This window comes from Channa argus, chromosome 9, assembly GCF_033026475.1.
Source record: "Channa argus isolate prfri chromosome 9, Channa argus male v1.0, whole genome shotgun sequence".
Classification (NCBI taxonomy): domain Eukaryota; kingdom Metazoa; phylum Chordata; class Actinopteri; order Anabantiformes; family Channidae; genus Channa; species Channa argus.
In genome coordinates, this window is record NC_090205.1 from 11051847 (window position 1) to 11078011 (window position 26165).

The 26165-nt window shown below is 39.9% G+C and overlaps 2 protein-coding genes across 4 annotated transcripts in view; one reads left to right on the forward strand and one right to left on the reverse strand.

The window, feature by feature from the left end:
* cmss1 (cms1 ribosomal small subunit homolog) overlaps positions 1–18064 on the reverse strand; it is a 29505-nt gene extending 11441 nt beyond the window's left edge. For 2 of the 3 annotated variants that reach the window (XM_067515109.1, XM_067515108.1), the window contains exon 1: positions 17927–18064. In XM_067515109.1, coding sequence (XP_067371210.1) covers positions 17927–17966 — 40 coding nt within the window. In that variant the 5' untranslated portion in view covers positions 17967–18064. Of the gene's footprint in view, positions 1–3667; positions 3820–17926 lie in introns of all 3 variants that reach the window. The other variant, XM_067515110.1, reaches the window with a different exon arrangement.
* On the forward strand, positions 780–14595 carry LOC137132526 (filamin A-interacting protein 1-like). Its single transcript, XM_067515112.1, has 4 exons — positions 780–1608; positions 1755–1925; positions 2820–2998; positions 11880–14595. The coding sequence occupies exons 1-4, from the start codon at positions 1411–1413 to the stop codon at positions 14356–14358; spliced, it is 3027 nt and encodes a 1008-aa protein (XP_067371213.1). The 5' UTR covers positions 780–1410; the 3' UTR covers positions 14359–14595.
* Positions 18065–26165: the final 8101 nt, after the last annotated feature.

A 26165-nucleotide genomic window follows, 5' to 3' on the forward strand; every position in this document is an offset into this window, starting at 1 on the left:
GAGCACAAACTCACATCAGCCCTCCTGGATGTCTTGATCTTGATGTTTACCAACCCAGAGGTAAACCTATTAAAACTGACCAATGAAGCTTAATTTTAATCCAAACGCAATCTGGGCCTCTAGGTAAAGAATACTAAAATTAATGATCATTGAGAGTATAGGCGACCACACTTCGTGAATATGACTCTTGAGAACAGTAAAGTCTTGATAGTTTAGAGGAGATCACATGAAAACTCCTCTGCATTTGTGTTAAGAACTTCAATTATCCTTGCATGGTGCTGCAGCAAAGTGGAGCAAAGGAACACAGGGACAGCCAAGACAGCTACATCTGTCTTCCTGATTGATGTAGAGAGCTTATCTACAGGAAGGGAGGGAGTTTGAGAAAGCCACGCTATATTTTCACACAAAGCCCAGAAGAAAGATACCTCTTTGTAGACACAATCTATTAAGTAAGACACTCGCACAAAGAATGGTAGCGGCTAAAGTCTGAAAGAGCTGAAGGGCCTGCTTTCTCTTTGGTCTCTTTCTTGCACGGTGGCATTTTTGTGACAGTGTTTTTCTTGTTTATAGAGTCTCGCAGTTGTTCTCAGGCCTTGCTGACAACAAGCAGATGCTACCTGTCTGTGTGAGTTTGTAGAAGAGGAGGGGGAGTCTTTCTAATAAGTACCAAAAAAAAAAAAAAAAGACCCGAGGACGTATTACAACTACATGGAAAATAACCTTTGGGCATTTATAAATTTTTTCACCCGATATCTTTCCTTAATTTCCACAAGAAATGAAAACACACAGGCCTTTAGTTACTTGACCAACAACTGGGGAATAAAAGGCGTTCCTGGCCTCTGTGAGAGCTTGCATTAGAGAAGCAGAGTTGAAGACCAGAGAGATGACATCATCTTTCACTAATACGAACCTGCTTGCTTTTCCCCTCTAAATATGGGCTGCAAACACCAAGTCGGAGAAAGCTGGCTTTGTAACACTCCTCAGTTGATGTGACTGGCTTCACATATACACATGCTTCACACACATGTTTAGCTCTCACGTCAGTAATAAACATCCTATTTTGTGGCAGCCTTTATTCCTTTTGTCTGCCAAGCTGACAGTGACTGTTGTAAATGTGCAAAGAGTAAGACTATGAGATGACATAAGCTTCACACAAAGTAATGCCAGGTGCAGGCCTATCTGAATCACTAACACCAACAATTATGACAAGCCCAGAAAGGCTTCTATAATCTAAATAACACAGTCCCTTATTAAAACCACACTATTACCACTTGTGCTGTAAAGACAAAATGCATGACCTTGTTTAACCTTTTTGATTGAAAGCAGACGTTTCACTTTGTCCCCATGTTTAGGTGCCACCTCCAATTATTTCTCACTCTCACTCAGTTACTCCTAGGTGGATTTTAAATCATGCACCCCTTTGGTAAATGCAGCAAAATGGTTTCTAGGAATCAAGGTGCTCAAAAGAGGCACAACACTCTCTCCCACCCTGACCAGGGGCATAACCTGCAAAACAAGCGGGAGAGTTGGGAGGACAGACACACAAGAGATGACCTGTCCCATGATGACTTGTTGTTTCTGCTCAGTATTCTGGAGGGAGAACTACAGGTAAGGTGACTCCCACATGTACATTCATTGTATCGTTGTGCCTAAAGGTGAAACTACAACTAAATGCAACTATAAACCAATAACTACTATACCACAACATGCTTAAAGGCAAAGCTAAAGTTCTATTGTGATGTTTGTCACTCTAGGCCAGAGATGAGGTAATTGCTGTGTTGAAATCAGAGAAGACAGACCCAGCTCTACTGGGGGCCCACTATGGTTTGAGCGGACCAGAGAAGGTGCTTCGTGCCCTGCAGAGAGATGCCCTCCACACCCAGCAGGCCCACCTGCAGGATGTCTACAAAAAAACAATTACTGAGGTATCAACAACCAATAGTAGGAAACCAGACACAATATGGCGTGGATAATCAAATTTAATGACATGAATGCATTACCATCTGTCAAAAAGCATCTATTACTACTGCATCATTGCACACACTTGTTATTTTGGATTACAGGTGTTACACATGCTGGATCTATTCTACTGCAATGATTATGCATGTGTCAACTAAAGCACTATTTTTATTTTCTCCCTTGTTTGGTACAAATCCACAGACCCTGGCGTCGACAGTTTAATATGCTCCAAAACGTACCCTAATGTGGAAATCGATGCTGCCTCTGAAGTCAGACTCACAGAAGAGCACTTGCGGCAGTGCCGAGATACTTATTTCTAACAGATTTTGAGCAAGGCTCACCTTTCTAACCAACCGGAAAATTTCAATGATTTCTGTTAGGTTAGTATAGTTTGCAGTATTCTTATTCACAGTAATTTGATAATGAATACTAACTGAAGTGCTGTGCAGAGCACGGCCAAGAGTAGCAGACGGGAGAGAGAGAATACACTGATTTGGAGTCTCATGTTAGTACTAGATTAAGAGAACCTTTAAAGAGAACTAAATTCCAAGGAAACAATTAACCTCAGGATCTGGATTCAATGAAAGACTGTTCTGTCTATGCCAACTGTAAGAGGTGAATGCCTTTAATCTCAAAAGTGCAGAACAAAACCAACCAATTATGTGAATAAATACTTAGCTCCAAGGGGTATGCTTTTGGTAATTTAGGTAAATTGATAATTATTAAATTAAAAATTACAATGCTGCAGCAATACTACACACAGGTCTACTATAATAGCTTCACTTGACACATTCACAATGCTTCCACCAGTCTAGATACACATCTTAACAGCCAGTTTTATTTTCCCCTTCCTCCCTTAGCTTAAGCACTTAGTGGACGCCCATAGGAGCTCATCTAAACAGATGCTGGAGCAACTTCTGGAGGTGTCCCACTCTCACAGCCTTGCCCTGTGCAGGATGGAGGAGCAAGAGAGAAGCCACAGTGCTTTTACCCAAAAGAACAACTGCCTTACCACTCTACTGGAGCAGGACCGAGAGAGGTCGGTGGAGCAAACCCTAAGGGTTCTTATGAATGCCTAAGGAAAGACAACATTGATATTTTACAGTTCCCACTAAATTGGTAGTCTCTATTTAAGCTAGACTAGAAATATCTGCCTGTGTCTTTGAGAGTCCCTCCTGATGTAAAAGAGATGAGGATTTACAGCTAGTATAGAAGAGGCTAAGGGATTAAAGTATTTCAGTCTGCCGGACCAAGCCAGACCTGATGTCTATGATGTACACTTGTGCAGGCAGTGATTTTTTTTTAGTCTGTGTTGGTCTGTAATGCTGTTCATGGGCGAGAGAGCAAAAGCGCTGTTGGCTGCTGCATTTCGACCAGTATATGTGACCACAAGATTCTGCTTAGAGTTACTCCACTCAGACACAGTCGATTACATCCTGGACTCGGTTAGACCTTGCGGCCGCCGTGGCCCTGTTCAGTCTCCCTTGTAAACACATAAACATGCACACATATGCAATTACATGTAAAGCCCAAATTGGCACCCTTCCTCCCTATTCAACAATACCACACAGCGCAGGATGAAGCTCTCTTCTGAACTAAGTGAAGAGCACAAGCGTTCGCTGGAGGGTAGAAAGAGTCCATTCCCAAACACAGAGCAAATTTAGATGTGGCCTAAGGGTATAGCTAGGTCTAACATGAAGGCGGTTACTTGCTCTCCAGTGAAATTTGAGGCCCCAACAAGGCTGCTGTGTTGAAGTTGTCTCGGCTCATGTACCACCAGAGTCCACTCTGTAATCTAGCTGTGTAGAGACTGGACCCACACTGGGCTTGCAGCCTTGGGAGGAGACTAGTTGTCTGCATCTGTGTGCCAAAGCAAAAACTCTTTACTGATCCGCCACAGGCACACACACAATTAAATACCGAAAATAGTAAAGCCAGCAGAGCAATTAGGTTTACTAGAACTGTGTCTGTTCAAATACAATGTGGAAACTCTAAACATGCACACGTTAAAGATGTGTGGTTCATCTTGCACTAATGATGATTAATACATGAGTAGACAGCATGTCTGTGGTGTGGTGTGAACCCTGTGCGGCTCGTACATTCCTGACTGCTCAAACACAGAAGATTTTCATCTCCCTGCAAGGCCTCCTTTATTAATTTGTTTTAAGAACATGTCTAAAATATCACACTTTAAGGGCATCACAGACTGAGGAATCCTTGTCAAATATAATTGTAAAATTAATTTTGTCAGGTTTGGGACTGTTGGTAAGAAAAATAAAACAAACCTGATGATGCCACATTTGCCAATTTAAGATATTTTATAGATCACATAAATAATCAATTACTGGAAAATCACTTTATCCAACAAGCAAAGCTGCCTTGACTGGTGTATATTTATATGAATTCTGACGCATTCAAGCTTTGAGCAAAGAGGTTGGAGTTGAGTCAATGCTTGGACAGGGTTAGCCACAGAAGGCACACAGTGATGTGATATGCCTGTCCCTTTCATCTTCCTTGCAAGCCCGTCTTTCTTACATCTTGCTCTGATGTAGCCTAAATATTTAACTGAGAGAATTTCCACTCCTACTCCAAATCCTCTTCTATCTTTCAATCTCCTTCCTTGTTCCCTTTCAAAGCGTAAGCTCTGAGTCAAGAGAGCTGCTCAGCCTGGCTTAAAATCAACGCCACCCTCTCTTTTTCATTTCCCCGAAAAAGGAGCTCTACAAGGTGCCATGTGCAGAACAGATGACCTACTTCAACTGTGAACTATACAGTAAATTCCATTGCTGACATATAGTCTCTTTATGCCATGGTGTGATCCCTGTTGCGTGTCAACAGATGATTACATCTGCACATCACAATGCAGCAATCTGGCTGTTCCAACCTCAGCTATCTGAACATACTCTAAGTCTGTGTTTCCTGCGGTCTGTCAATTGGCTGACAGCATCTCAGCATTAACCGCACACACATGTTCAACACAAAAGACATCCATGCTCTCATCTGTCCACTTAGATACTGTAACACTTCACAGACTATTCCCTACACCCTCAAACCACTTTTAAAAATTGTGTTTTCACTCCCTAACTGATGTGGCCTTTTCATCAATAAGTGTTACAGACGTAAGGAAGAAATGCTTTGATAGCAGCACAGCTGCGAGTCTGTGCTTAGACATAGCAGTGCTTTGGGCTAAATGAAAAAGTCAGTGTGACAACATACACAGTCACAGCTAACAAGCTGATCTAAAGTAGGTGCTTACAATGTTCATCACCTTCCCTTTGCATGTTTTAACATGCTAAAATTTGAAATTAGTCCAACTTTGCATCTTTTTCTTCACAGTCTCACCAAGGCAAACAACTAATTACTACCAGGACACTGTGAGCAGCACAACTGACACCACATTTAAGTCTCTCCTCTACCCTCCTTCAACTCCCTCATCCACCTCTTTTATTGCTGGTGACTTTGCAGCTTCTTTGCTAATAAGGTGGCAGCCATTAGCTCACAATTCTCCCCACCAGATGGAGACATCATGCTAACTTCATCAAACAGTACTTCAATCTCTTCGCTTTCCACCCGGATCGAGGCCGACACTTAAACCATCTTCTTCTCAAACCATCCTACCACCTGTTCTTTGGATCCAATTTTATTCATTCTTTTATCCCAGCAAGTACACAAATCATTGATGCATCATTCACAACAGGCACCTTCCCCACAACATTTAAACAGGCCTCGATTACCCTATTGTTTAAGAAGCCTACTCTCGACGCCTCCCTTGTGGGAAATTATTGACCTGTTTCCTTGCAATGGAAAACGCAATGCAATGCCCAGCTGACAAGGCTACCATTATGCCAAATCAAATCTCATCATAGCACTGTGCTTGTTTTTTCCTTGATTTTAATTTATTGCTTGCTTACATCACTTCTAAGTCCCTTTGGATAAAAGCTTTAGCCAAATGACATGTAAATGGTGTAAATGTAGGTCTAAACCAAAACAAAAAAAATTCATATGATGCCATTGGGAATATAGTCATAAAAGAAAGCAATGACCTGATAATGTCATTGGGGGAAAAAAAATAAAAATCAACGGATCATTATTTAAATCATCATTCCAACTGGTCGTGAAGGGAACAAACTTTATGGGAATTCATTCAGTAGAGATTTTTTATTTTGTCCTTTTGGCTTATCCCGCGTTCAGGGTCGCCACGGCGGGTCATTGTCCGCACGTTGATTCGGCACAGTTTTTACGCCAAATGCCCTTCCTGACGCAACCCTCCCCAATTTCTTAGTAGAGATAGCTCACTCAAAAACACAGATGCAAAATTCATAGAGGGAATAAAGGGAAAGTGAGGGGATCAACAGAGTCAAAGATTCTTGGCATGGCACAACACAGGAAAGCCAGCTCCCCAGGACAAAACTCAGTATGTCATCTGCATCTGAAAGGCAAGGGGGACTTTTTTGAAGACACTGTCCATGTTCTGGACAGAGAAGGCTTGTTTGGCTTGTTTGTAGATATGCGGTCGTAGGTCTTCTTCTTTTCCTACACGGACAGAATGTACATGCTAGTTGGCCATTGGTTGTATTCTTTGCAGTGTGTTCAAGTGTTTCTTGTTGGCCCAGATGAAGGTCACATGTGGACGGCAACAGTTTGCCTTTATCGCTGCTAGTTCTGGGATTTTGGCTTGGTGTGTCTCTTACTTATATGGCAATTTATTCATCCCCCCTGAGGCAGATTTATGGTCAATCACTTTGTCTGTCCACAGCCACAGCCCTATGTGCCAGAAAAATAAATTAGCAGTATGTAACACTTATTTTAACATAGCTTTTTCACTAAAAAATACACTAAACAAACAAAGGAGTGCTTCTTCTTGCTGTTCCTACTCTACAGAGTTGTCATTAGTTTTTGGATTGTTCATGTGTGGAAAGGGTCCGTGGCCATATTACCAAATTTAGTATAAAGAGTAGCCCGTGCGTTTCTATAGTATGGACCTGAATCCAACACAGGGCTACTATGAACCAAACCTTAGGGTCACTGATTCAGGTAAACCTAACCATGGATAAAAGGCATGTAAAACCAACGGATGACCATCAAGATCTAATCGACTTCACAAATACACCGAGCTTTTAAGATGAGAGATGAATCATCTCCAAGAGCATCAAGTAGGTCCTTCACTACTCAACAGTACCTTTGGGGTCAGAAGCCTTCTCTCTCTCTGGGAACCATGAATATTAGCACATAATTTATTTAAAATTACAGTAGCTCATATCTTACTTACTGCCAATCTGCTGATGACAGCAGAGACAAAGTCAGGCAATTATTAAAGGCAGCAGGATTTCTCTAATGGGGCACTATATAAAGCATTCACATTGGACATTTTCACCATGACTTTTAAAACCAATTGGCTACACCATTGATGATTTAGGTGAGTTACTTTAAAGGGGGTGGATACTTACACAACTATTTGTTATATAAACCATGATTAACTATGAAAAAAAATAAAAGCTTCTAAGGGTGGTGAATACTTTAATAGTAATATAATTTTTAAGAGTCTGCATAAGGCGTTGACTGACCAACACACAGGATAATAGTGTTATCAGGTCCAACTGGCTAACAACCAAATAAACCGAATAAATAAGCCTACACTATGTTAAACACAGTGGAACAAAATCTTATATACACTTAACTTAAAAAAAAAAGAAAAGTAAACTTGGTTGTGCTGTAGTGGAAATCCACAGTTGTCTAGTCCATCCCTCATGCTCAAACATATCCACCATCTGCGTACTAAGCCAATAACATGTCAGAAGAAGATCTCCATAAGTTACCATAGGAGTCTGGTAGTGTACAACTCAGAGCAGAACTGCCGAGGTGATTGCAAGCTGTCGGGCCCATCTATTAGCTATACCAAGCATATGAGTCAGTTTAGTCAGTGGTTTGGTTTTATTAAATGCGATGATAAATGAAGAGAACAAAGCCTAAGCAGCTGCTGTTCTTTGCATCTTCAGTTTGCCTTTTCTTTGACCTCAAACAGCAGCATTTAGTATAACATGCCGATTTGTCAAAAGGCAGCAGTGAAAAAACAAAACAAAAAACTCAATATCTTTAAATTATATCCCTGGTTGAAAATAGGAGCTATGACAACAGAAGAGAGATTGCTTCTCTCATATAAAAGGGGAATATTACATATCGGCAATGTTTGAGGGTTTTCTTGGAAATGCCTTTGAGGGATTGGACCATGCTTGTAATTGAGGACAAGAGATGCAGATGCCAACCCCTCCTCTAAGGGAAACAGGACCTCATGAACTCTGGTTTGGGAGTTGGTCTGAGGAGAGGAACACCAAAGAATGAGGAGGATTTTACTTTCACATTCCACATGAGAAATATCTCATCCTACTGAGACCTTTCATCAGAAAATAAGTCTTTACAGTCAAGACAGAATAACTAGCCAGGTTAATTTATTATCCATCGACCCCTCTGATCTACAAAATACTGTGACTAGGATGTTGCAACACCAATTTCTTGATATCTCTTAAAGTCTCCATATTGGTGATGTGGTGTTTTTTTTTTTTTAAACTTTAATTGCCACCATCACATATTTTCTGGGATACTCCTGGTTATAGTTTGCATAGTGTTCTATATTATTTTGTATAATATCTCTGAAGAGAGGACTCTCACTGCTCTGTTGTAACAGGGCATTTTGGGTTGATTGGTGGACAGCCACTTTCCTTTTCCTGCATCAACAATAATTTAAAAGACAAGAGCAATGACTAATATTGAAATAACTAATATTGACCAAATAGAAAGTGCCTAGAGCAGTTTGAACCAAATCCTGTGATTAAGTTTGAGACTGAGTTTCAGTTTTGACTGATTAGCTTTTGGCTGTGCTTAGCAATATATAGAACAGGAAAGTGGATTTCAGCACCTAAATGCGTGACTGAGACCGGACATTTTTAGCTAATGTTTCAATCATACTCTTGTTGCATTATTAATCCTGTAAAATGAGAGGAGCACTACAGAGTACTAAGGGAACCTCACTCAAAGGAAGACAGTAACGTAGCTCAGGAGGGTGCACAATAAACAATTCCTACAATTTCCATGGCAGACCAACTAAAATTCCAAACAGTACATCCTAATACAACATCTCTGCATAAATCCGGCATTTACAAAGGTTACGAAACTAAATATTAGAAACCTTCCTCAGCATAATGCAACAGCAACACAAATTAAAACCTGCAAAGGTTGAATTCATAACTCCCCAAACAGTTTCAGCAAAATATTAAAGCCGTTCCCCATTGATAGCCTCTGCCTTACCATAAATAACATCAGGTAATTGTGCAAACTCTGACTTTTAAACACGCAGCCAACATTGTGCTGATTTAATTAATGGATTAAAAAAAGTGCAGGCCTTACATCATCAGGTTATGTAAGTGGCACAGACACTAACTTTACACATCAAGGCTTTATCTTTTTTGATTGGGATTAGATGAGTTTGGGATGTGTTGACAGAAAGAAATACCACGTCATATATTTCCATGTTAAAACCAGAACTTGGAGCCATGCTGCTGATAAGTGCTCCTGGAGGGAAACAAGCATCACATACAGACCTATACATTTGTTTTTCTCCAGAAGAATCGAGAGTACCATTATACAGCAGGCTAAATATAATTTATTTTTCCACTGTGATTTTTGTTGCAACAAATGACACTAGCAGTGAGAATAATGACAGTTTGAGCTGCCATCCCTGCCTGCTCTACTGAGCACATAGATTTGACTTGAGTAATGCTACAGCAAAACACAGGGATGCAGAGGGAAATGATGATGGTAAGAGACGGTAAAACAAACTACTTTCAAAATAACACTTGCAATTCAAACTTAAAAAAGGGAGGGTGAAGAACTAAATGACAAAAAGACATAGATATAGGAAAAGAGAGCTGTGGGTAACAAGGAGAAAGAAACAAACATATGGATGTAATTGAGGGGCAATGAACTGATGATGTCATCTCCCAGTCAGGTTATCAGGCCTGAGGCAAAGCAGCTAACAACTCCAAGAAACACGTCTGTTCTTAAAACATATGAGAATACCACACACAAACGTGTAATACAGTTTGCATGCTGTAGAAGGGCTACTGCCCCTAGAACATGTAGGTATAGCATGTAGCATGACTAACGTGTGTGCTCAGGTTAATCCTACACACCGCAAATGTAAGCTTTTTGAGTTTGAAGTGTGATTGATGCTTTTTACTTTCTTGAAACACTCACACACAAATTCTGTCCTTCCCATTAGCCTCTTTGGCATGATTACACAATGACCTCATGTGGAATGGGCTGAACTCCAGTAAAACACACACACACACACACACACACACACACACCCACAAACACAGCAGTAGAGCCTGTACAGTCCCATATAAGGACTTGCTGATGATGTAATGGGCGCCACTGACTGCGAGTGAGACTCTGTGTGCAGAGCACTTCTCATAATGTTTGGTTTTCTGGATGGAATGTCCACATCACTGGGATCTACGGGAAAGGGAGAGGTGAAAGCGTAGAAACAGTTTATACTCTGGGAATTTTAAAGGACAAAAGCCAACAGCGCAGCACAGGTAGGAAAAATTTAAATACTGGAACAGCAGAAAGAAGTTAATGTGCATTTTGAAACAACTGGCACAAGAAAAGTTGCTTTGAAACTGCTACATGAGATTTCTGCAAAGATAACAGAATGTCTTACAATGTCAAGATGCTATCACATTACCAAAGAAAAATCCAAAAGGTAACAAATTTGTAAATATTAGTACATAAAAATGATTATACCTCTGAAACTTTTAAACAAAATTGTTTTAACTTTCGACACTTTGCAATTTAAAAAAAAAAAGAAACATTATTGATAAAAAAATATTCTGAACTAAAAGTGAGACCATAGAAAACAAGTCAAGTGATTTTGTGAATTAGAGCAATACACCGCCGATTAGCATTCCGGCCATTGATTCCATTTTTGGCAAATTTATATATCCACACTCGCAAACTGTCACAGCAGGTATACATGTATTGTTTTATGAATAATATATACGCTCTAAATTGTAAATGTTTAATTTACTAAAACACACTAATATTTTACACCTAGCATTAGATGCCCTACAGTACTGCTCGCAAATTAGTAGCAACTCTTCACACAATACCTGTAAATAATTTGTAACATGACAAATAGGAAAGCATTCTGCATATGTCAAGTATAAAACACTTAAATGGACCATAAACTAATGGTGAGTTTGATTCTAAAAATTTGAAAATGCACCATGATGTGAGCCTCTCGTGCAATAATACAAGACAAATGTGAACAGTGTATATCAAATGCATGCACACATCATTGGTGTGTATGTAGGGGAATGTGAGGAGTGACAGCACTTGGTAAATGCAGCCAGTCTGTAATTACTTATGGAACGGGGGGAATTCCTGCCCCTTCTTGCTGGAAATGGGGCACTATTTGAGGTGCACAGAAGGAGGATGATTGGGTGCGGTGTTGAGGGTACTCAAGGGTAGAGGAACTTCTTAATTAACAAACACTCCCTGCCAAGGGACCATCCGCCATGCTAGTCAAAACATCTTAAAGAAAGCATGCTGCCTCAGGAGAAGCACAGAACAACAAGGAAATACATGGATATATCTACATTAGGGTTGCAGGTAGGCACATACTTTAACAAGGCATGTACACGTTGACAGATAGATGAACAAAAAAGAAAATAATGTATTCCTTGGTTCTGTATAAGTTTGAGTAAGGATGAAATGGAGCTTGAAACTCCTCTGAAAATAAAGCAAAATGTTTACGTTAAGTATAGTTTAGGTTTAAACACCACAAAGGGTCCTTGGTGGTTAAAATGAGGGTGATTTACTCAAATAAACCTGACATCAGTGTCATTTATTTTTCTTCGCAGACTAAAGCTGCTCATTGTAAAGGAGAGAGAATATCAGGATATAAAGGAGAAGAAATGTGAAAGAGAAATATCAACTCTAAAAGAGGAGCTGAGCAGGCTGAAGACTTTTGCACTCCTGGTTGTGAAAGAGCAAAAGTGTATGAGTGAGCTGCTGGAGGGACTGAGACGTCGTGTTGGAGAATTGACCACCATCACTGACCACATCGCGCAAGAGGTTGGTGTTGCTTTCTCAAGTGCAAAGAAAGTGGAGCACTATAACAAAAGCCAGAGCACCATGGCAGCCCCAAGTCTGCTGTCGGAGGTGGAGGTGCTGAGGAGAAGGGTGGTGGAAATGGAGGGGAAGGATGAGGAGCTGATACGCATCGGGGACCAGTGTCAAGAACTTGACCGCAGACTAGCAAGGGAGGCCAGCCACTGCCGCAGCCTGAAGGTTGAAGTGGATAAACTCAGTGACAGAATCAGTGAACTGGACAGGATAGAGGAAGCTTTAGGGAAGAGCAAACAGGACTGTAGTATGCTAAAGGGAAGCTTAGAGCGAGAGAAAGAGGTTAGCAAGATGCTGTCGCTTGAGCTTGAGAATTTGAAAGTAAGGGTGAGAGAGCTAGAGGCTGCAGAAGGTCAACTCGAGAAGAGGGAAGTTACATTTAGACAGGACCTGGCAAAGCTCCGGTCACTGACTGTAGCTTTGGTAGAGGAGAGAAAGAACATGGCTGAGAAGCTACAGCAGGCTGAGGAAAAACTCAACAGGAAGGATGGCAAAAGAAATGAGCAAAGCAATTTGTCAACAATGACAGAAAGACTAAAAGAGGAGAGGCAACAGACACTATGGTCCCAAGCCGATTTAGAGGAAAGGATCAAGGGAATAGCAAAAGAAAGAGATGGGCTTCAAGAGAGATTAAAAACAGAGGAGGGGAGGAACAGAGAGCTACAGAGTAAAATAACTATAATGAAGAAAAGGTTACAGATCTTAGAAAACAGGAGAGAAAAAGAGGAAAAGTATGCATGTAGCTCTTTTCCAAACCATGCTAACCATCACGGCCAAGCAGAAGACAACAAAGTCAATGAACTGACCCAGGGGCTAGAAAAGCTGCAAAACAGACTGATGGACAAGGAGCTGCTGGAGGAAGAACTGCAGAAATTGGAGGAGAACTTTGAGACCCTGGAAAGAAAGTTTAAGGATGAACAAAGGAGGTCGAAGGCTCTAACAGGTGAGCTGGAGGTGGCAAAGAGGGAGCTTTCCAGGTATGAACAGGCAGAGAAAGAGGAGGTTAACCAAGAACACCTTCTCCTTTGCCGTCTTCAGAAAGAGCAAGTTAAGTCCAGACTCTTAAGCAGAGAGGTAGATGCGCTGAAGGAGAAACTCCAGAAGCTGATGGGGACAGAGGAATCCATCTGCAGGGTGCAGACAAATCACTTATCACTGCAGAGAAAACTGACTGAACAAGAGGCCAAAAACAGAGAGTTGGCCAGAGAAATGAAGGAACTCAGTAGTGAGCTAGACAGATATAGACAAGTCAAGAGTCTGACGCCCAACAGGCAACACTACTCAGAACATCATCAGACCACCAAAGAAGTGCAAACTGACCCTGCTGACAGCCTGCAATCTGGCTACAGCAAAACACTAGATGAAGAAAATGATGATCCAAACCCAAATCACAACGAAGAAGTCATAAACAGAAGAACCTCTCTTGTCAACAACCTCAACAGCGTGAATAACAACATAAGCCAATGCAGCAGTGTTTCAGGCAATGGCATAGATGTACACCAAACAGTAAACGGAGAGGTGATGATGTTAACACACACACCAGGACAGCCTCTGCACATCAAGGTAACACCACATCACATGCTTAACACAGCCATGCTAGAAATTAGCAGCCCCACTGGGGACACGGCCACATCCTACACCAGCACAGCTGTGATCCCAACAAGTGGAGCTTCGCCTAAGCAGAGAATCACCATCATGTCTGCAGTTAATACTAAGACACCCCCTCCAAGCCCTGACCGCACCATCTCTCCACTCAATGGAGCATCCATTACTCGAGTGTTAAGTCCAAATTCATCACGCTCTGTGACACCAGACCACAACAGCTCCCCCATTCAGATTGTAACGGTCAGGACGTGTTCGCCAGAGCCACCGGAAGCCACAAGCCAGCCTGTCTTTTGCAAGACTCCGGAGCGGCAGAACAGCTGGCAGAAGTCCAACAGCACCGACTCAAGTCCCAGTATTATCACCACAGAGGATAACAAGATCCATATCCATCTGGGGAGTCCATACCTCCAGCCTCTGAATGGGATGACACATGGCATCCCACAGCTTGGTGGGCCGTACTATCTTCGACATGAGCAAAGGACTCAAGTACTTGCCAGCGGCTGTCATGTGAAAGGTGTTGGCAAGATTACAAGTAGCATCACTATAACCCCTACTACCTCACCCACCACACATGCACCAAATATTACAGTAAGTGGCCTTTGTGATTAGGTGAGGATATACTGTGTTTAGTTTGATATCAATTATATAAATGTGGTGTTTGTTTTACAAGAGCCTTTGTAAACTAGACCTACTGACATTAACAACCCTGACATTGACATATTGTTTGACATGTGTCTAGTCTCTTTATGAGAGCTAACAGAGTTATCATTGCAACCAGTGATGTGATGTCATTTTATGTTTCTATAATTTTTTCCCCACTTTTTCATTAAACATGTTTTTACAAAAGTGTGTTGTGTTTACTGATTCGTCTGAAAAACATTTGTAAGAATTTAGCATTAGCAGAGCTACAGGTTGCTCACCAGTCAAATGTAAAACAGTTGGGATTCATAAAAAATAAAAATAAAAATAAAAACAGCCCCTAAAATAGCAGAACCCTGGTTTGTTGTTTTACTTCCAGGGCCAACTCCAAACTGAACAACACAACACAACAAGCTTTTACAAAACATACTGTTGACTTCCTATTTGCTAATATTTTTTGAAACTATAAACAACTGGGATAGAAAAGGCTTACGCGTTTGCTGAGTTTGATACACAAGTTGGGTCATCTACTATCTCAACCCAGGCAAATTTCCCTAGTGTGTGTGTGTGTGTGTGTGTGTGTGTGTGTGTGTGTGTGTGTGTGTGTGTGTGTGTGTGTGTGTGTGTGTGTGTGTGTGTGTATAAGCCCCTTTAAATATGCACTGGAAAACTTAACTCATGTTCTCTGACTGCCACAATAAAACATGAAATATTGGCTGTGGTGCTGTTCAGGTTCTACGCCTATTTTGAGTACAAATTATAAGTTTGTAGAGTAATGATCACTCTTCACTCCCATTTGAGATTGTGCATTTGTATTTAGATGAGCCAATATATTTAAACAAATTGGAGACTAGTTTCAACCCTAACCTCTAATCCCAGTTTTCACAGTTATAACTCAGCACAACAAGCATCAGATCAACTTCCTAATGGTCACCACCACAAAATATATCAGGCTTATATAATGCGACAGAAATAAATGGACCAATACACCAATTGGCTGGTTAGTAGCTTTAATAAATGATATCTACTTGCCACAGTTGTGATGAGTTGTCATCTAAATAAGTAACCGGCACTACTGGGAGATATCATAAAGCCTCTTGTGGTAAGAGAGGCTGGCAGAGAGCCGACATAGCAGGTATATGATGACAAACATGGAGAAACATTAGCTGCCCTGACATCACCGCCTATTAAGGTGGAAGACAGATATGGGCTGACTGCAGCATGGCAGAGGCTCTCATGAGAATCTTTATTATTAGTGTGAGGATTTAGCTAGAGGACACATCACAGTGAAAGTCATAATGTTTCTCACAAACCTCTGCTTTATTCTCCAGACTTCAAGATCAATCTCATGCTCTATCTAACAGACTTCAACTCTCCTTTTCTCTCTTGTCTGTTTTAAGTTGGCCTCAAAGCGTTTTCTGTCAAACATCTCCACGATACAAACGCAAATAAGGATGGGATGTCAGTCAGTGTAAAGGGGGCAGCCTAGAAACAGATACAGTCGAACATCTTGCAATATAAAGAGTACATGGATTTATACTGTACCGGTAATCTCATAAAGGTTTGTGAGTCTAATATGTTGCAGTAAAAGCATTGGTGGCATGCACGAGCAGAGCTTTGCATAAATGTATGATGTTTTTAATTACAACTTTTGCAATGGGGCCAGCAATAATAAATGAACATGAGCCCACTTCAATCCTTAATTAATCCATACATTAACTGTGTTTGTGTTCATGTGCGTGCATCACTAATCTACAGTACAGGGAAGTTCCATAATGCTGGAATACACATGCTGAGCAATGCAGTGAGCAACTGTCACTAGATGTAAGTCATAAGATTAACCATGACATCAGCAATAAAAAAAAAGTCCATGATCACAGCTTATTACACTGTGGCCCTGGTAAAGTGTGACATACAAGGCCTGTGGATAAAAAAAACATATGTTGTCCCCAGTGCAACACAGCCATTTCTTTACGCAAACAACACATGCTTCAACAAAATTGAAACACAATCTGCAAGAGCAAATGTGCAGAGAATGCTGCCTAACAGATAGCTATGCCTGTTTTCTCTAATCAGATCCCTCTGTGGTCGCTGCAGAAGCCTGGTCTAACAAAAATTCCCATGACTAAAGGATACAGCAGAGTTCTGGAAAGAGGACAGAAAGACTTAAAAACCTCCCACTGTTTTCAGCACAGGGAAAACACTGACCTGAGAATACCTAGCATGCCTGGCCTGTCACTTCATCACGTTTTCCACCACCAACAGCCACTACAACACTTAACCTTTCATAACAAAAATATGCCATTTTTATAAAAAGAAAAGTGACTTTTATGCAGATATTGTCGAGGCGGATACTGCAACAAAAACATAAACAACCACTGACAAATAAAAAAGATTTATCACAAAACACCAATTACACAAATGAATAACTAAACGTATTATAAACATATTAGGAATACGACCGCTAATGGAGATTAAAAACCAAAAGGGAGTAAGGGGCCAGAGGTTTTCCATTCAGCAGTCTGATAACCTCAGGGAATCTACTTCGTTTAAACCACTCAGACTTAAAGTGAAGCTGTCTGCCCAGAACACATTTGTATTTAGAACAAGAAGTTGAAGCAAAACACCTGTCAACAAGCTGACAAATTAATGCTGCTGCTGTAAATAGAATACACATTTATTTAAGAGGTTATTGGAGCATCTTTTTAAATTCAATGAGTTAAAATGCTCCACAGTGGAGTTTGGTAAAAAAACAAACAAACAAACAAAATGCTAATATGTTTCACTTTTGAATATAGTTCGAGCATGTGTGGACTTGTGTATGAATGTAAAATCTAAGTAAAGTTCTATGTCTGAACATGCTTAATATAGAAGCTTACTTTCAATACCCCCCTGAAAACAGATTTATTGTGCTCAGCAACGCTGCAGCGCTTTGCTCTGGGACACGAGCAATAGAATAATCCTTAAAACACGTGAGTGCCCTCTATTGGTCTGCAGCGTGTATGAGACTATGCAAGGAACAGCCTCAGGGAACTTCCTCTGTTATAGTATGGACGATGAGGATGAAGATGAGGTACACAGTATGAGCATAAAAAACTAAGTTAAGTTAACTAGTCCGCTTTCAACTAAAAAGTACAGACCTTGACTAGCGACACTGGTGCAACGTTCACGTACCACATTGGCTTTCTCTCATGAGCCACACACAAACACACGTGTTTACACAACTTCTCTCCTCCTTTCTAAGTTTGCTAGTTTCAACAAGTAACAGTCAGGCTGGACGCGAGGTTCCCGGTACTTTGTGTTTTACAGCTGTCGCCATTGTTACGATGCTTTAACGGTTCGCCACGTAAAGTTAACATGTAAATGTAAAGCTAAGTTTAGCTTACAGTTAGCCACTTGTACCCAGCCCGCAGTTATCGCGATAACTACACGCTACCCCTATGAATTCGCTTATCTAGGTACTTCAAATTCTCCTGTTCGCAGCTCTCGAAAACACATGTAAATAAAGACACCGGAGGTGGACACAATTCCGCTTTACCTTCGTTTTTCCACCACTCGTCACCCAAGTCGTCACCCATGTTTCTTGACCAGCAGTCCGTCCAATCCAAATCTGCCGCTGACACAACGTGCCGGGTTGCGTTCACAAGCAGCACGTTGACAAATGTGGTTCAAAATCTCACCGACACTATAGGACCCCACAGCCCACAATCTCCCCTCACTGCAGTAAATCAGCTACTTTACTTTGCAGATGTAGATTCATGACTGAGAACCTTTATCGACGTAATAAATTATGTTGTATAATATGTTCCCTGGTGGATCTTGAAAGTTTTTACTGAAGTGGTTAATCTAAGGCACATGCCCAAAATAGGGTCGTACATTTGGAAATTTATTTAAAAGGTTCTTAATAATTCTTTTTACCACTTAGATATGATAAACTGAATACTATTAATAATTTGATTCTTAAGTGTTTTTCCAAGTCATCTACAAATCCCTCCATTCATTATTGAGATGACTTTGTTGTGAATTGGCTCTATATAAATAAAGTTTAATTGAATTGAATCTAACCACTTGTTCTGTTGAGGGTGGTAGGGTACTCATAGAGGTCGTAGAGGTCCTATTGCAAAAATTTCCACTGTGACACTCGTCTGCTAAATGACTAAATGTAAATCCAGAAGTGTTACAAACCATATATTTCTGCTGTGTAATTTAAACTTGGGCACAAAATGGGTCATCTGCAATCAGACACACTACATGTGTTTGTTAGTGTGTTTGCTGTGTTAGTTAGTTGTCAGTTAGGCTAATTTTACAATTGTTCAACAGCTATCTTGATATAACATTTTCTCATGGTCTAATTTCTTTCGTGATTTGTTTTCCACCTCTGTACCTTGATAACAGATTGGTTTTATAGATGCTTTTCTTGATTCTTCACAAAAAAACAGCCATTCTATTGAAAATTGTGCACTTTTAGGTCAGTATTTCAGTCTCTTCATCTTTAAGTTCATGTTTTCATTATTTGCCCGACTTTTCTTAGCAAGGGTAGTTTGATACATTCTATTGTTCATTCAGTCCCAGTGAGATTGATTAGAAATTGTGTTAAGGGTCTTGATTGAATTAGTATGTGGAATTTTGTGTTTTGGTTCTGTTGGTTTGGACGAATTGTCTTTATAATTTCATATTGGTTTATGAGGCAGATCTTCTTCATTTAATTAAAATTTTTTATATTTATTAGTCTATCACCTGTATTGAGAGGGATGATCTCTGCTGAATACTTTGCCTGCCTTACATTTTTTTTTCAGGTCTTTCCGTGCACAAAAGAACTTTAAACTTTAAGGTTTTGCAAGCAGGGAGGTTTCCATTGTCTTTGCTGGTTTACCTGCCGCCTTGAACATTTGCAAGTCTCACTGTTTCTCCACTTTCATGTTGAAAGTAATGAACACATGTTTTAAGAGAGACCAATTTAGATTAAAAACCATTTAAAGGCTCTGCCATTAAATGTGACAAATTGCATTGTTTTCCTTTTTGCCATTCAATAGACAATATAACCCCAAGACTACAGATACAATACATTCTATTGCATCAGTGCTGTTGGGATGGTAGAGTAGTAAACCTGACACCTCAGTTTGCAAAATTATCCCTCTGTCTCGGAATTTTCCCCCCTTCTTTAATGTTATAATAATTCCTCAGAACTCAAACAGTAACCAAGATGCATCGCTTTGCTTAAGTCCATTTTTTCCCTGTCTGTCAAATATGAGGGCCTAATAGTTAACCTTTATACAAATGACGTGCACTAGATGCAATTACACGGATAAATCCTTATTATTTATAATAAGGTGATGTTCCATAGAGGAAGGGATCAGTAACCTGCTGTTCTACAAAGCGTACATTACAAAAATTTACATCCTCTGTCATTATGGTCTGGACTGGATGATCTTATTTTCCAACACACAGAAGAAAGGAAAGAGAAGAGAAAGGAGTAGGAGGACGTGTTTGGAATAGTGCCCTCTTTTCTGCAGCTGTAGCGGAGAGGAGGGACAGGTCCTCTGGGAGTAATTGCATGCTTTTTTGTGTTTCTGTCGGAATAACACATTTCTGGCTGGTAAAAGCTATGAGATGTTTGATTAAAGCTTTGCCACACAAAAAAAGAACAGTCTGATTACTGGGGAAATTATGAAGGGTTCAGAATGGTTATGCTGTGTAACCCTCAAAGTGGGGGAGGAAAAACAAATCAAGAAAGAGAAAGGAAGGATGCAGTCAACACATTGTGCTGAGGTCTGCCAACATTCAGGCGGGACAATAGACTCTAAATGGCAGCTTTGTATGTAATTAAGCATCGTTCCTGTAGAACACAAGCCTCTTCCTCATTTGTCATTCTCTCTGTTCATCATTTGGCAGCATTTTCACCAGCAACAATGTGGTGTACAACAACAAGTCTTTTTCTCCCAACAGAATGTGATTTTTTTCCCTTATAAAATGCATTATGAAGACTACATAACATTATTTGCAGGAACTGTGTTAAACTGAGCAGACTTCTTCTGTATGTGAAATGGGGAATTATACTTCTAATACAGATTTAAGTGTCACATTTATGTTTGAGTAATATGCATGAAAAGAATATGTAACAGTAGCTAAAAAAGACTATGAAAGTCTAGAAAGTGGTGAGAATGCTGAAAGACAGTGATGAACGTCGTCGTAATTACAGGCGGACAGCTGTCTCTTCGGGCCTCTGTGATTGCACACTGTTTAGCATTGGTGTTAATGTGTTTGTTTTGTTGTAAGCAGCTGTTCTTTCACTTTCTCATTTTAATGATCACAAGAAGTTGTGTGTTATTTTCGGTTGCCATCCTCCCCTCTTTTACTGAAGATGTGTGTGTGTGTGAGTGTGTGTGTGTATGCTGAAGATGGAGAAAGGGAGAGAGAGAATAAAGCAAGCGACAATGGACACAGACTAATTATGGCTTTGGAAATGTTCATTTCTAATTACTACTGATCCACAAAGGCATCTATTTCCTACCTATTCTCGTGCTATGCATTTCCTCTGAGATAAAAGTAGAGCCTCTCTTTTTTACCTGAGATCTTTACAGTTGGGCCTTTTAAAAATGTCTCCTTTCTTTTACTCATTAAAGAAGATAGTCAGTTTTTCTTCACTTGTTTTTGCCAGCTAGAACAGTACTGAGAGTGTCTGCCCTTTTCTTCCCAGAACAGCTCACTGATTACAGTTGCTGTAGGAACTGAGGAGGTAATATGAGATTGTCTTTGTAGACTTTAAGGGTGAAATGGTTGATTAAAAATGATTTTATTACCTGGACAATTGTGCAATAACCTTGTCTAATTAGTAACCAACGATCCAAGGAGAATAAAGTATTTAAGAAAGCTACAAGAGCCTACAAGAGAGTTGCATAACAAATCGATGATTCAAATGAATATAAAACTAAGTACTGTAACTGTCATGTTAGCATGCCACAGCCAGAACAGGGGTGTCAGCAATGTAGTCAGCAGTTTGACAGCCAGTATGTGACCAAGTGCAAATAAACAAGAAGTGACCTTGAGCTTTCCAAAACTTTGCTACGCATAACTTCCCACAGAGGTCTTACAACTGTATTCATGAGCATCTGGCTGAGCCTGACCTGCACAGAAATGGGCTGCATTTTAAACGCTTGGCAAATATTAATTTGTTGCAGTTGCTTTTCTGTCATGTTTTTGCTTTTCAGTACTTGTGTCTGTGTTTGTGTGTGTTATGAAGTAATAAGATGAGCAACATTAATGCATTGGTTAGATATATTTCAGAGTGGCAAAACGAATGTCCATTACAGGAGGGTAAAGTATTAATTCTCCATCTCAGCATATTGTAAAATATGTCAATAAGCAGTGGACCTTGGCCATTAGTTTTTGTATGTATGGCCACAGATGGGATTCAATTAATGCCTTGGTGTAGATGTGTCAGGGGGTTAGATGTAAGACATGAGGTATCTCGGAGCAGGCAGCGTTATGGCGTAGGTCCCAGTTACTGTCAAACTCTCCGACTGTCTAAACACATGGGTCAGGCTGCACCTGATGGTAGTTTTAAGGCCAAATGCCACAAAATGTGCAGGAGAAAAAATGACACCTTACACGTTACGACATGGCATGCTGTCCAGCTGAAGCCAAATAATGTACCAGTGTTTCAAACTACCACAGTGTCAACGTTGTTACCAAGAGGTGTTTCCTCCTGTCACACGTAAGGTCACCAGTGTTGAGATGTTTTCTTACGTTTCTGTTGCTCAGATGGTTTGATGTGACTAAGTGTGAACACAGCAGAGCCTGGGTTTTGGAATCACTTAGGTCATGAGGCCACGTTCATGTATGCTGTCCAAGGACTGTATGTGAAATAGTACGTAACTGAGTAAAATAATATTGTAGGTGTGTGTGGCAACTGTGATGCAGGAAGGTAGAGCGGTTGTCCACCAATCTCAGAGTTGGTGGTTTAATCCCTGGCTCCTCTGGGCACGTGTCAAAGTGCCCTTGAGCAAGACACTGAACCCCAACTTAGTTGCTCCAGGTGAGTGTTGGCCAGCTGCATAGCAGCTCCCCCATCAGTCTATGAGTGTGTGTGTGATTGTGGGTATGAATGGGTGAATAAGAAGCAGTGTAAAGTGCTTTGAGTGCCAATAGGTACAAAGGCACTACATAAGTCCAGACCATTACCATACTACTTACTTAAACCAATCAGAGAAGCTCAAACCCTGAATCCTGATGCAAAGGGACGATCATGCATGTATCTTTGAGACACAATGGTAACAAAGTCAATATTTGACACCCTGGGTGTACAGCTAGTTTGATTCCCAAAAGTTGCAAATTCTAGCTTGAACTGTTGCTGTAAATGTTATTTCCCTAAATTATGGTCCTATTGTTATTTCAAAACTTTCTCAGTGCTGTCAGGTGTATAATTTTGGTGAAGCTACCTTTCATCCCTTAGTCTCCTCAGTGGAATTTAACTGATCTAATTGCCACAGTAACATTTACCAGCGTTGTGTGAATTTATAAAAGTCAGAACAGAATGACAAATTTGGATCACAAAAATGGCTTGTTAACACATCTTGCTGTCATCTTGTAGAAAATGAAAGCAAGATAAACAACATGGCTGTTGGAACTTTAAACAGTCTTGTCGTTTTCAAAAGGGGACTTTTCTTCTTAAGAGATCATACATTTCAATGCCAAATTTGTCTTTTTGTTCACACTTTTTTATTTGTTACAAGCAGATGGTACAGAATATCTCCTCCCACGTGTGAGATGTCCATGTGTGTGGACACAGCTTGTTGAAGCTGTAGACAGCAGAGACTCAACAGTGTGGGCAGAGTGACATGACATCTTGTCCCCTGTCTAATTACGGTGCGTGATGAGAGTGATTGTTGTTAGCTGCAGAAATGACAGCGTTAGAGGGCTAAGGGCCATCCACACAGCTGGGAGCTTAGCAACAAATACATATTTTTTGCATCACCACACACATCACCAAAGGGATACAGAGGCACAAAACAAGGTGAGAGGAGACTTCTGGGTAATGCACCTGTCAAATAAGACTTGGCATAATGTGACCCAGCAGAGAGAGGCTAGGACAGCTGTAAAATGTACAAACACCTAAGTGGTTGGTGAAATGAGATGAGGCATGTAGGATACACACTACTTATGAATTGGCTGCTGCTTATGTACATGCAGATGAAGCTAACATAATGCTAATTGGATCAATGTTTTTACACAATATATATGCTGTCACCTTCAAATCTGCCCCAACCTCATCTAATAACATTTTAAACTCTTGCGGCTGTGCTGAAAAGAAGACAAATTAGGACATCGTAATGCTTTATAGTTATTTGGATCTTTTACAGTAGGTGTTTGTCAAATTAATTGGGCTGTGATTACTGATCATAATTTCTTTACACAAACCAACACTCTGGTGACCTCCACAATCAAATCAAATTCAGTATGAAATTGTGACAAAATATTGCTGCCCCAGAAGTAAAAACAACCCTTCAATGTTGATGCACTTCAGAAGCAACAACAGTCTGGGCAAACTCATTGTCAGGCTCTCAGTAGCCATCAAGAGCAATTGCTTAGTAACTCAGTGTGCATATTATTGAATAAACTTAGGCCTTGAAAAGACCAAATGCCTCAAATGACTGCCCCTATTGATTGTTAGTCAACAATAGAAAGCTGACATTTACACACATCTGATTCACTCCTCTACTGCAGACCTCTGAATTTATGTTCTTTGTTGTGAAATGATTCACCTGTGAATAGATGAGACATTCTGTATCTGTTAACGGTGGCCCGATGTTACCGCAACACAATGAATAAATGGAAGACTGGGTGATCACCGTGATTTCAAACACTGGGCTTCCCTCCTCATTTTTCATGCAGAAGAGCTTCTGATGAGGCTTGCAGCTTGAAGAAAGAACTTTAGCTTTTAGCCAGGGCACATGAGAAGGCTTTAAGGGGCTGAGACAAACTCATTTAAGTATATGGAATTACATTACATTTACTGTACTTCAAGCTACAATTATACAAATATAATTACTATCATGTGGCCCAAAGTCAGTTCACTGCTCTGCACAGTCCTTCAGGTATAAGTCATTATGAAATTACAAACTACTAATCAAGCACAAATGATAAAAAAATTTTGTGACTGGTTAGAAGGATGAGTGTCCCTCAGAAATCTAAAGCTGTAAATACAATTTAGAAGGAAACTTTATTTTTATTGTACTGCATTAACATGCAACATATAGTTACTAGATACTTTCAATTGGATTTTTATGAAAGAAACACGATAAATTTAGATTAAACCTGCAGTTTCTAAGCTTTTTTGTTTGCTATTCTATTACAAAAACACCGTGTCACACTTTGTATTTCTGAGGCAGCGTTCAGACAGGGATTCATTTGGGGTGGAAAAACACAGATTTTCCTATTCTTTCAATGGAGGATTGCATTTTAGAGCAGCTGCTCCAGCAAAAAAATGCATCCCCATGTTCACAGTCATTAATTTATGCAGTGATTCCATATACAAATTATGAATACTCATTCAACTTTTTTCTATCTTTCTTATAAATCATTAATAGTATAATGCAACATTAAAATGTCACTTATGTAATGATGTTCCAGAACAAAGTCTTACATATAAAAACTTACACTTGGCTTAAAATATTGTCTTTTTTAAATTTACTTGAAGACTCTGATAAACCATTTTGCAAATACATTTAAAGAGACATTCTGCATACTTTTGACCACATGGTGGGTTACTGGACTGCAAGACCTTGAGGTGGTGAACAAACAAATTATAATATTCTCACTCCTGGCTGTGTGTTAAAAAATTTAGATATGAAATACAAGTGTACACTTGATAACTTTTTTGAGACAGTAGGAACATAGCCAAAGGATATTCTCTTCCAGGATAAACTAGTGTATCTGTATCATGGTGTGCAGTGACTCTTGCGGTTCAAAATGATTTATTTCCCCAGAGGCAGCATTTGCACTGTGGCTTAAAACCTGCTTTCACTCTCATAGACCAATGTGAAAACAGCATGATGACATTACATTTTCAAAAAACGCAGATAATGAAAGGTACGCCAGTTAAATATTTCTCTTGTACTTGGAAAAAAAACAACTCTTTGCAAGTCTAACAAATCCATGAGAATCTGAAGTGCACAATAAATAAAGAAATTCGTAACAAAATAAAGAGTTAGCCAAAACGTTTCGATTGTTAATTATTTTTCCGTAAACACTTTGTAAAGGACGTAAGAATATTTCAAAACATATTTTAAGCCACAATCTTTTCATTTGTTTAGCAAATTCCTTTGCAGGAAATGTACATTTTACTGTATATTTGTTCATGAATATTCAGTTTATATGAGCTATGATACCCATTTACTAGACCTAATAAAAATGATCCTGATAATTTATCTCTCAAATTAACTTTTCTACTTTCAATGGATAATCACTGGAAATCATACTCATGATTAATATAAGTGTTAAGTCTTTATTCTCAACCCTAGTACTGCACTATTTACATTATACAAACAAGCAATAACTCATGAACATGTGATGCTTTGTGAGATATCACATGGGGATGATTAGATAGGAAATGAAAGAATGAGACGGAATCCAAGAGAAGAGCAGAGACACAGAAGGAGACCGACTTAGACTAGTAGCAAGGCAGCAAGGGGTCATTATTAAAAGACAAAATAAATAATTTGGCAAATATCAATGTGTACATTTAAACATTTTTGTTCACTTCACTTTTTTCTTTACAC

Excerpts from the sequence above, each read along its gene's own strand:
- LOC137132526 (XM_067515112.1), top strand. The coding sequence starts at position 1,411 with ATGCACCCCTTTGGTAAATGCAGCAAAATGGTTTCTAGGAATCAAGGT. Across the intron at positions 1,609-1,754 it reads TTCTGGAGGGAGAACTACAG|GCCAGAGATGAGGTAATTGC; the intron begins GTAAGGTGACTC and ends TTGTCACTCTAG. Across the intron at positions 2,999-11,879 it reads CTGGAGCAGGACCGAGAGAG|ACTAAAGCTGCTCATTGTAA; the intron begins GTCGGTGGAGCA and ends TTTTCTTCGCAG.